This window comes from Rhinolophus sinicus, linkage group LG18, assembly GCF_036562045.2.
Source record: "Rhinolophus sinicus isolate RSC01 linkage group LG18, ASM3656204v1, whole genome shotgun sequence".
Lineage (NCBI taxonomy): Eukaryota > Metazoa > Chordata > Mammalia > Chiroptera > Rhinolophidae > Rhinolophus > Rhinolophus sinicus.
The window spans coordinates 5,639,191-5,651,390 of NC_133767.1; the positions used below are offsets into that span (position 1 = coordinate 5,639,191).

Sequence of the window (12,200 nt, forward strand, 5' to 3'; positions counted from 1 at the left end):
TGCTGGACTTCACACATGTCACCTGGATAGCCTTCAGGCGAGGGGTGTTTAAAATGTACATGTTTCAAACAAGATGTATAACTACCTTGCTTCTTACTATCTCAAACCAGTTATTTCTCCTGATTCCTTTACTGATACCCTGTCCCCAATACTGTTTCTAATACGGGTTTTGAGGCTTTTTCTGTCCCCCGATCTGCTCAGTTACAAAATCTTGCGAATTTTGTCTCCATGCTATATCTCACATCTGGATTCTTTTCATTTCAATTGCAAATAGCCTTATTCTTCATCTGAAATTCAGCAAACTCCAGGCAAGATTCCATGTGTCCCTTAAACCTTTAGTCCATCCTTTAAACCATAGGTTGGTGTGGGGGCGGAGCCCCAGAGAGTAGTTTCCAGGCTCTCGGCCTCACATAGACAGGTGCCTGGCTCAGGTAGTAAATGGCCATCAACTGTGATTGCATGGCCATCAGCTGTGGCTAGTTGGCCGTCAGCTGTAACCAGTGAGCCATTGGCCACAATATAACTGCTGTGGCTACGAGCAAGAGAGAAGGAGAGAGGAGAGAGAAGGAATGGAGGCTAGCAAGAAGATGGCGGCTGGGCTGGCAAGTGTGGATGGTGGTTTGCGGACAGTGTGGATCCAGCCTCCAGTGAGAGTATAGTGCCGCCAGAGAGAATACAGTGGTATGACTCCCCTACCTATGGCTCCGTGGGTGTTCCTTTTTGGCCTCACCATATCCTGCGTTCTTGTATGGGGAGCGGGACCAGAGACCCCGCCGGGTCCCCCGCACGACAGTTGGCAAACTTTTTCTGTAAAGGGCCAAATAGTAAAGTAAATATTTTGGGCTTTCCAGGCTGTACAGCCTCTGTCATACTCTCTCAGTGTTGCTATTGTAGTCTGAAAACTGCCATAGAACGCATAAACAAATGGATGTGGCTTTTCCAATAAAACTTTATTTTAAAAAATAGGTGGTGGGCCAGATTTGGCCTGCAGTCCATAGTTTGCCAACCCCTGCTTTAAATTGCCACCAGATTATCTTTCACTACTTCTGGATTGGAAGATATGTACTTTGGAGTTCAGGCTCATTTATACATCTGCAAACAAAGCCTTGCTTCCCATTTCTTAAGGACCATCGTTCCATCAACATCTTGATCGTTTCCTTTGGAGAAGCCCAACACAGCTCAGCCTTGAACACAGTGGCTCTGTTGCTCCCCTTATCCTACTTCTGCAACCTTAAGGTTTTCATGACAACCGTGTCACTCTCTGGGACGCAAAAGGCTCCATACTTGTAAGCCTCAAACATGATGGGTGTGAATTCGCGTTGTTGTAAAGCTAAAGAGCTAATGCTTATTTCAGATGAATGACTTACTGGCCTAACAGACCAAAGTAGCAGCTTCTATCATGACTTTTTGACCTTTGAAGCAATGAAATTATCAGTATGGAAAGAGGAAAGTGTATTTAATACTGTGTTTATAGGTGTTTTGACTACCAAACAGAGCTTGGCACATAGGAGGCATGAAATATTGATTTAACAAATGAGGATCTTCTCACTGTACCAGTTTTATAATCTGCTGATGTATGGCTCTGTTCACATCACTGACCCTGCTCCAAATTCTGAACTAATCCCACATTCTTTGTTTTTCGATACAGCTGATTCTTTTTAGCCCAGCATATCCAATTTTCTATCATCTGTCCCAGCCTTCTTGGGCAGCTCAGCTACTCCCCACTCTCCTTATTCCCAGTCAGACTAGTTCATTTGTTCCCTGAGAAGTACTTTGTGTTTTTGCATGTCTGTGGTTTTGGTATATAATTTCCTCCAACTTGACTATTCTCTAGTTTTTCTTAATGCTTGCTGTATATAGGTTTATTGTATCTTAATCAGGGTCCAGCTGTGCCTCTTCCAGGAAGTTTTCCCTGCCTGCTGCTTTGCTCTTTCCTTTCTCTGAACTTCCATAGAACCGTGTACTTGTTATGGTGCGAAAATTTTGTCTTCACAGATTACCCCCTTCTCCTTCTAGGTGACTAGCTCCTTAGACAAAGAGTGTTACCTTGTTACTGTCTGTGTCTAAAAGCCTAGCACAGCACTTTGTACATAGGCACCTAATACATGTTACCTTGAACGAAACTAGTTTTGAATCAAATTCTAGTAGAAAGAGCACGTGATTTGTTGCACAGTAGAATGTGGGTTAGGATAAGTGATTTCACCCCTTGCTTTATTGTTAAGGTAACCTGAGTAAGTTACTTAACTTGTTTGTGTTCTGCCATTGTCAGAGGGAGAAAATGGTTTCCTTCCATCTACCTTTGAAAGAAGTGATAAGAATAAATAAGAAAACCTACTGAAAATGGCAGAACTTTTACATACACCGGTACCAAAATTTACATTTAAAAGTTTACTAAAGAATTCATATTTTGGAGCTGCCTTTCAGGGGAGAGTCTCTTCTTAAGAATCTTCATGGTACTTCCGCATGACCTTTTAGAAGGCGCTAGTCTGGAACTCAGTTATTGCTGGCCCTGCAAGTAGCCATAATTGTAATTTTTTCTTGCTTGTGAAGCTTTGTAATGGTATTGAGAGATTACAAACCATCCTTATTGCATTTTTGTTGGAGTTAGCATTGAAACCACTTGTTCATGTATTGTCCCTTCATTTGATGGTAGCCATTAAAAAGCTGGTAAATATTGCAAACTAGCTATAATAAATACAGTCTGTATTTATGGGCTTGAAAAGCTAATTGGAAATGGCAGTTTCCTATGAAGCATGAATAACACTGAAGAGAAGTGCAGTTTCAAAGGGTTGGAAATCTGACAGTCAGTCTAGCATTTCAATTGTGTATGTATGTACATGAGTTAATTCAAAATTAGAGCAGTTTTATTTCCGCTTTAGACTTCCTGATCAAAATAAACTTGGGAAATAAATTGTCTAATTCAGGCAATTTTGTTTTGCTATTGGTGCCACTTTAGCAATTTTCTGAGTACTTAAAAAGCAGGAATCGTGTATATGGTGGAAAGTTTGTGTTTTAGTGGCCATATTAACTAACATTTCAAAGGTGTTCCCAGTAAAGGTATAACCTAGTTTATATGGTTTGTCCATTTCCTGTATAAACCATTTTATCTAAATAACTTTGCTAGTCCCACTATAATGATGAATTTGTGTAATAGAGCTATTACTGAAAGTTTTCCACATATAATAGAAACCTTTTTTCCCCTCCTAGTTTAGCCATAAAATACTTAAATTTGTCTGTTTGGTTATGCAAAGATTTTGTATCAGGTCATGTGAGTCCCAATTCGTGAGGAAATTGTGAAGATTTTTAAAAAGTTATTAACTAGAAGTGGGTCTGGCAGTTTAGCTTAAAGGGCCTGTGTGAGGTATCACAGTCTGAAAAGAGACCTGTGGAACTAGAAATATTTATGTATATTTTTAATACTGTGAGTGTTAAATTGTAACAACTCGTTCTCTTGTTTTTTAGGACTTAAATGAGTTTAAGGAGATGACAGCATGTGTTTTCCCCAGGTAAGCATTGAGGATTTGTCTTTCATTTAAAACACTCATCATGGCATACATAATACAAATATTTCTTTTCTTGGATTTTTTTTTAATTGGGGAAGGGGAACGGGACTTTATTGGGGAAACAGTGTATATTTCCAGGACTTTATTGGGGAACAGTGTGTTTCTCCAGGGCCCATCAGCTCCAAGTCAAGTTGTTGTCCTTTCAATTTTAGTTGTAGAGGGCGCAGCTCAGCTCCAAGTCCAGTTGCCGTTTTTCAATCTAGTTGCGGGGGGCGCAGTCCACCATCCCGGCAACCTTGTTGTTGAGAGCTTGTGCTCTAACCAACTGAGCCATTCAGCCACCCTTATAATACAAATATGTTTATAGTAAGTAATTTATTAAAACCACTGGCTTGTGATTACAATCCTGTTCATATAAGCTGGGAAGTGGTTTAATAACTCTAAATTTGTGATGGTTTGTTTTTATAATCGATGCTTAGTTGTGTTATTTGATTGAAAAATCAGAATTTGAACTGAGAGTGAAAATAGACAGCAGCTCCTTTTTTCTTACATCATGCTGCCTGTAGAACTGGTGAAGTTGTCTTAAGTTGGCTCTGTCTTTCTTGTATGTTGTCACAGCGAAGTGTCCAGTTGAGAGTATTTGGTTGAATATAGATACAGTTGAATATATAGCTGGATATAGTTGAATATACCCAGTTGAGAGTATTCTGTCAACTAGGTATATTCAACTATATCCAGCCGTATGGAAACTTTGTAAAAGCGGATATTGGACTTCCCCTTGACATTGATGTAGCCCGCACCCCCTCAGGGTACAAGCCTGCGTACTGCAGCACATGGCCTTCCCCACTGGCTCTTGGGAAACCCCTGGCTGAGGGGACCAAGTTCCTAGGCTCACGTGGCAGGGAGGCCAGTGCTGGGCGCACAGTGGTTAATGTGCTTTGTTCCTTGTCCTCTTCTAAGACAATAAGCTGTTCATTGGCGTAAAATACTTTTTGAACATAGATATGCATCTTGTTTACCTTATTAAAAATTCTTTTGTTTTTAGACTCTTGGATACTAAATTGATGGCCAGCACACAACCTTTTAAGGTATTTTTAAAATTTGAAATTTTCTGAATTGCTCCTGAGAGCTTTGGACTTCTGGTCTGTTTCATTGTCATTTTCAAATACATCCGAAAAAAAAAAAAATCAGAGAAAGACCAGAAACAAATATGTCAAAATGTGAATAGCAGTTGTCTTTGGGTGATGGAATTGTGGTGTTTTTTTTTTGTCCCTTTATTTTTTTGAATGTAAGTTTTTAACATTAAAATATATAATGTACTTTTGAATAGGTTACACATGTACACATTTCTTCCTTTATTTTCCTTATTTTATATATTTCGGATTATTTTCTAATCAAGAAAATTCAGGTAAAGATATCATTTGCTAACTTGGTGACTTTATACAGCTGAGTGAAATGAATGCCAGAACGATGTAGCTTTCTGGCTCGAGGTCTGCCGATTTAATGCATGTGTAAAAATCTTTCATATGGCTAAACTTCCCGTATGGTGAAAATTAAACTTACTGATTGTTTTTCACATTGAGTAAAAGATGACTCCTGTATTTCTTTAAAGAACACAAGGGGGCAGTAATGGATGCTTTTTTGTTTGTAAAGACAGTGAATCTCTTTAATACAGAGGGTACCAAAAAAATGTATACACATTTTAAGGAAGGAAAAAACTGTATTAAAATTAATACTCAATATATACCGATAACAAAAGATGAATACAAGTCACGTTTGACTTCTGCAAATAGAAGAGGTGCTCAAAGTGGTTACCATCAGCGTAATTTTAATAGTTTTTTCCTTTCTTAAAATGTGTATACGTTTTTTTGGCACCCTCTGTATATGTTGCACTGAGATGATGAAGGCTCGTAATTCTCTGCTTACTGATTTGCAGGATATCATCAACAACACATCCCTTGCAGAATTGGAAAAGCGGTTAAAAGAGACACCTTTCAACCCTCCTAAAGTTGGTAAGAATACAAACTATGAAAGGAAAACTCCCGAACTCTTTGTGGTAATTATGTATTGATGTAAACTGTAGAAGAAAAGTGAAACTGTTCTAGAAACTTATTGGACATTTATAGATTTTGGCTAAATTAATTTGCTTATGCCATGTGTTGAATTCCTGTTTTCTGAATAAAAATGGTCTTCTAATCTTACTTCAATTTTGTGTTCATAGAATTGTGTAGCCTGTTCATTGAGAAGTTTGGCAGTTAAGCCTTCAGGGCTTTTATTTCCTAATGCTTGGAATTATCCCCACACTTGATGTGTCCTTTTCTATGGTGCATTGTTTCAGCCGAGACAAAGAGTTGGTGATTAATTGCCAGGACTAGAATGAAAATATACTTTCTGTCTCAGAAAAGCCCAAGATCTGGGTTTAGAGATGAAAAAGGAGAGTCGTCTCCACCCCTGCCTCCTTCAGAGGTGGCTTCGGAGTGGAGCATCAGTGAGGGAAACCAGAAGTAGGGAGGAATGCTTCTCTGGGCAGAGATGTTTTGCCTTGTCTGACCATGGCCCCAGGTATTTAGTGAACCTTCCAGGTGTTACTTCCTAGGTTCCTGTTTGTCTAATTGTGCTGCTGGTACTGTACTTAGCTTTCTATTACCTGTAGCCTGCAAACTTCTGACGACATTGACAATAGGACTAAGGGACCAGAAATTAACAGTGGAAGGTATTCCAGTAGCCAAGCATACAGTTGTTTGCTTCCCTTTCTGGATAATAGTCCAAAAAAGGAATTAAGAAAAGGGGTAGTGGTGGTGGAGGGATGTCGGGTGGGGTAGGAAGAAACCAGATCTTGTCTATAACAATGTAATGGAAATAATTGACTTTGGAAATCGTTGTTTCAGCTGGTGGCAGAATACAGGCTATTACTTAATTGGCTATCATGTTAAAATATATTTTTTAAAGCTTAGAGGCTGATATATAATATTTACGGAGGCTAAAGAATTCTTGCTTAAAGAGCATTGTATTGATGTAAAAACAGTTATATTCTTTTCATTGTTAATGTCCCTTCATGCTTTTGATTCTGTTGTTACGTTTTTGATACTCATTTCCAGAATGGTTCTAGGAAATACTTATTTATGAGTTATACTATTATTCTGTTATTTTCAAATAATATTCTGATATCTGGTAGGGGATTTACTCTAAAGCAGGTCAATCTTCTCAGATTTTATTCTCTCAGTATCTGTGTGTCCTTGTGACAAAAGAAATCATCTTATAAAATGGTCTCTCCTCTGAAGTGACCCCATGTTCCACAGGTCGCGTTACAGCAAGTTCTGATCTGTTTTTGGAGTTAGTCAGTTGCAGATCTTTAGGTCTGTCAGCTTGGCAACATGGTGGAGGACAATATTGAATGGAGCTGCCAGTATTTACTGGAGTCTTTTACCTTTTGGGAGGGTTACCTGGGGTATTGCTAGATAACAATGACAATAACGTAGTGCTTGGTACAAGCGCTGTATGAGAGCTTTGCTTACATTAGCTCCCTTGAGCCTCACAGAAACCTCACCAAAAAATGAGGGAGGTGTGACTGTTCCCTTCATTCTACCAAATGGAGGCGCAGGGGTGAAGTGATCTGTCCAAGGTCACATCGCCAGTAAGTGGTGAGCAGAGATTCAGACTCAGACAGTGTGACCCCGAAGTCCGTGCTGTCAACCATTACTCCGAAATTCCTGTTGTGCCCCGATGTTACATTATCTGTCAGGGAAGACGCTCCTTTTTGTGACCTTACAAAACAACCAGAAGAGGAATCACTGCCATAGAGTGAGTTACGTGTAATCATAAGTAGCACCCCTGTGCCACAGGGAGGCCTGCGGCCGAGGTTTGGGAAATGCACCTGGGGCGTTGCTCTGGTCTAGACCCAAGCTCTCATTTTCAGTGACTGTTACCTCATATTGTAAGGGCCTCTGTGGCGAGAATTAACAAGTAGGTAGCTTTATTCAGTGCTTATTTAGGATTGTTTCTGCAGCACACACTAATGCAATTTGGATTGGACGGGGCAATATGCTTACCAGTCTTAAGGATTTGTAATGTCCTAGGGCAAACTGTTTTCTTTTTTCTCTTTAGAAAGCGCAGAAGGTTTTCCGAGTTATGACACAGCTTCTGAACAGCTCCACGAGGCAGGCTATGATGCTTATATCACAGGACTGTGTTTCATCTCCATGGCAGACTACCTAGGTACTCACTATACATGTTTCTGTCAAGCGCGCGGGGGTCTAGAGTGGTCTTAACCATTTCCCATTTCCCTGGGATCCCCTTACCCAGGTAGAAGTGGGAGGGGGCCGAGTCGCAGGAGATTGGGGAGGAGGAGTGGGAGGACGCTGGGAGGAGCACAGACTCACACCTGGGCGGTGGGTCTTGGCCCCTGTGAGTACTTTCTCCCCTCGCTGACCCGTACTGTGGATTTAAGTAGGTATTTGCCTGAACTTTCAGGCGTTGTCTGCTCTGACTGTATGTCATTCTCCGCTTCTTTTCTCCATTAGGTTCTTTTCTTAGTCCTCCAAAAATTCATGTGTCTGCCAGATCAAAACTCATTGAGCCTTTTTTTAACAAGTAAGTTATCAGTGGTTTCCCAGGGCCCACGTTCTCTCACTGTGGAATAGTCTAGTATCTGGGCTGTCAATTAGGGATGATTGGGAGGTGTAGTGCATTTTTAGAAGAAATAGTTGTCATCTCTGGTGACTCAGATGTCTTTTGAAAATAGAAATTGACCATTTGGGAAATAATTTATTAAATATATTGAATTTAAAAAAAAAGACGGAAAGAAAATACACTGCCAGAGATAGTGCATCTCTTCCAAGAGAAAGAACTGGTGGTTTTGGTGTTTATATTACCTACAAGGGAGACTGTGTGTGTGTGTGTGTGTATGCACATATGCACACACACAGACATAACTTACCCCTAACAAACTTTACACGTGAGGTTATTACTTATGCTTGTATTATTATCTGATTAAATAATATATTCTCTAAGAAAATGTTGGTTATATGAATGACTTTTAAGGTAACCTATGGAGCTTTGATTGTCATTGCACCCTGAGCCCGTCTGAATGGACCCAGTGAAGTAAAAGCTCACTCACGTACCTTTATTATTGGAAGAGTCCGTGTGATTTAGGCAGAAGTCTAAGTTCAGAGCATTTTCAAAGAATCTCAAGATTATTACTTCAAAGTGCGGTTTGTGCTTTCTTGGCACTGTGGAGACTAAAGTTATGGATGTGCTTCTCAAACAGGCCACAGCTTGGCTCTGTGCCCAAGCCCTAAACCTTCATCTTTATTCCAGCTCTCTTAGCAGGGTTGGTTCTAGGAGATTCTGGGCGAGCCAGACAGGACAAGGCAGCCCACAGCGATCGGCACCACTGAGAGAAAGCACGATTTCAGTGTTGGGCTGGTTCCATCAGTTCCTTCCATTCTGTGCAGCACTTTGCAGTGTCCCTGTCAGGGCTCTCTCAGCTCCTTGGGGGTCTGTGTAAACAGTAGCATCATGGGCTTGTACGTGAGTGACATCCTGCAGAGACAGACGTCAGTGCCAAGCATCTGGCGTGCGATAGTTCGGAATGCGTGCCATCTGAGTGAGGGCAGGTCATCATACTGTGGCTTCTTGTTTTTCTTAGTTAGTCTTTGTTCTTTTCTGCAGCATTTCAGAAGTAAATGTGTTTGGCTTTCCAAATGTCTTTCAAAGTGGACTGGGTTACAGTGTGGTGGATACTAGAAATTACGTTGACTTTTTCTGCCTGGGAAATTAATTCTGCTCATGATGGAGTCCTTGCTATCTATCCAGTCCCTTATGGGTAAAACAGGATATTCTTAGCTCTTAACTCTTATTTTGAGGGGCAGTGCATACCTTTGTAAATTTTTGGAAGGGCAGCTTATGTCATAGACCACGGAACCTATGGGCGACACTAAATATTGTTTAGATCATGGTCATTCTTTACATTTTTATGTGCATTATGTTAAGTTCATTTGTTCAACAATATTTTTCAACTGTGAGATATTTACTTATTTGTACATATTGAAAGTAACTATCCTATTCTCCACGAAATCTACTCCTTATAAAATCAGGTGATAGATACAAACTGGGTTACATATTGGCAGCACCGAGTTTATCAGTAATCTGTGTGACCAACATAAAGAGCACTCAAAATAAGCTTAGATTCAAAAGCTCAAGTAAGACTTTATATATTTCTAGATCAATTTAATATTGCAAATATGTAAGACCTTACTCCAAAGAACTGGACAATAAACACATAGCTTCATTTTAAATTGGGACATGTGTCCATTCAGATTTTTGTTGTTGAAATCTAGATACATAACCAAAAATACTGGAGGACTCCTGAATTGCACTGAAAGTGCTTCCCTGATTTGATTTTTTGGCTCTATTTTTCCCAATCTATAAAGGTAGAATATTTTCTTCACCTTTGAAGTAAAAAAAATTCAGCAGGATTTGAAATGCAAAATCAGAACTGTTTTTATTCTATATTGGAATAGCTTGGTCAAGTACAGTCATCCATTCTTAACTCTTTTAGAAAGTGGGAAAAGCAGTTGCTTCTTCCTGTATTGATGACCTCATTCTTAATTGTATGCAGGTTTGATTTATGACATTAAACCTCGATTTTGTCATTTTTTTCAAGATTACCTTTGTACAAAGACATCCAACAATTGCCATAAACATAATCTGAAGTAGTTGTTGTTAGGAAAAAATCTGTTAATTTTTCCGAGGGTTTATTTGTTTTGGCAACAGGCTTTCCTCAATGTAAGCTTAACCAAATATGATGGTCCTAACATAAAATTTGAAGGACATAAAACTGCCCACATATGCAAATAATATTTTATTCTGCTGTCACCAGATTTGTGTTTAAAAAGTATATCTTGAGGGAAAGTAAACTCCACCTATTTCTGCGTTATTTTAAATTAACGTTTGGCTGCATTAAATGTCTTTTTGGGAAGCTTTATTGAGTCAACTATTAAGATCCCAGAACAGCTGGTGTTTGAGCAGTATGCGGAGACTGAGTGTGACATAAGATATGTTCTGAGCCATATTTGTCTGCAAGAATGTCCTGTGAGGATTTTGCATGGTGCCATTTTGTCTTTCAAGGCCCGAGCACCCCCCTGCCTCCCCACATTTCTCCTTTCTTTGTTGGAATCAGAATGGAAGTCATAGAGAGCTGAGTGATGGAAATCAGGATGAGACCACTGCTAATGGCAGGCTGTGTGGAATGTGCTCTTAGTTTATGTCGTAGGTTCTCTGGTCAGGAAATGATTTACGTTCTTTCATAACCTTGGTCAGTTTTAATCAATGCATGGAAAACCAGACTTAGAGAAGATACTTTGGTCAGATCTTCTTAGGCTGGGAAGAGCTAAAAATACTCTCTGCTTTTACTTTGTATTGTACCACAGAAAGCACAAAATCAGACTGTTGCCTTATGTTTTATTAGCAGTCATCTGTTTCTGTAAGACACCTTCGATCTCTTATAGATAACCTTTCATGAAGGTTTTTTGGGAAGGTTTTCTATTTACCTCTCAGTTCCTAGAAAGAGGAAGGAAATGACTAAGTCTCTAATTGTGGCTATTCTCTGTAAGTAAGAGAATTAAAAAGAAAGAATTGCCTGCAGTTTACTGTGCATAGCGGATGGCCACCTCGAGCTTGACCCCAGTGTTCCGACTCTGAATAGGATTCCTCTAGAAGTCTACGTCTTCTTCGGATGACCCTGGTGTGTGTCCTTTCTAAGCTGCCAATGAGGAGGGAAACCATTAGAAGGAGTGACACGCTCCTGGACAGTTTGTTTCCTCCTTTGTGAAATGGGGAGAACTGTTCGCCTCGCATGGAGGTCATTAAGATTGCATGGGATGTGACAGGACTCTGACAGTTCTTAAGAATTTGGTGGGTGCCAGGTATACATTGGGTTCCTTTCTTGAACTAGAAGAGAATTTAACATGCTAGGATATTCAAAAAAGTAGATGTGGTAGCAGGATGTGTTTTATGTTTTCAGTTCATGATAAAGAAGAAAATTTATTATCACATGGAGATGAAATTGGAGTAGAGTGGCAGGAAATGTGAAGTGTCCACTTTGGCCTGTACCTACCTTTAGTGTTTGCTTATGAGAAATCGGATGATGATGAAGTGTGTCCAATTGGTGCATAATGGGAGCAAGCCTGCTTTCATTGGGAGCACTTTTAAAGTTTCATGATTCAAATGAGTATCAGGTTATTGGAGGTGGTATAGAGACACAGAACAGCCCAGAGCAGCGAGAGAGGAGGAGTCCTTATGATGCCCGAGATAAAGCACACCGGTATTTCTCCCCTTTGTCTCCGTGGAAAGCAGTCCTGTGCTGGCAGCAAGCTGTTTTTGTGTAATACGCGTGTGCTTCATATTGAACATTGGAGAGATTTTAAACTGAAGGGTTATAGGAAAACAAAATGCTAAAGATCGGGGCTATACAGTCATCCATCAGTATCAGTGGGGGATTGGTTCCAGGACCCCCTTCGGATACCAGAATCCACGGATGCTCAAGACCCGTTATATGTAAAATGGTGTAGTATTGTCGTATAACCTGCGCACATCCTCCTGTATACTTTAAATCATCTCAAGATTACTTGTAATACCTAATACAGTGTAAATGCCATGTAAATGGTTGTTACACTATTGTTTAGGGAATAATGACAA

At 39.9% G+C, this 12,200-nt stretch overlaps 1 protein-coding gene across 1 annotated transcript in view; it reads left to right on the forward strand.

Annotated features, from left to right (window-relative positions):
• PARN (poly(A)-specific ribonuclease) overlaps positions 1–12,200 on the forward strand; it is a 118,470-nt gene that overhangs the window by 22,100 nt on the left and 84,170 nt on the right. The window contains exons 14-18 of the mRNA XM_019710397.2: positions 3,463–3,506; positions 4,549–4,591; positions 5,440–5,515; positions 7,608–7,718; positions 8,024–8,093. Of these exons, the coding sequence (XP_019565956.2) occupies positions 3,463–3,506; positions 4,549–4,591; positions 5,440–5,515; positions 7,608–7,718; positions 8,024–8,093 (344 nt within the window). The remainder of the gene's footprint in view (positions 1–3,462; positions 3,507–4,548; positions 4,592–5,439; positions 5,516–7,607; positions 7,719–8,023; positions 8,094–12,200) is intronic.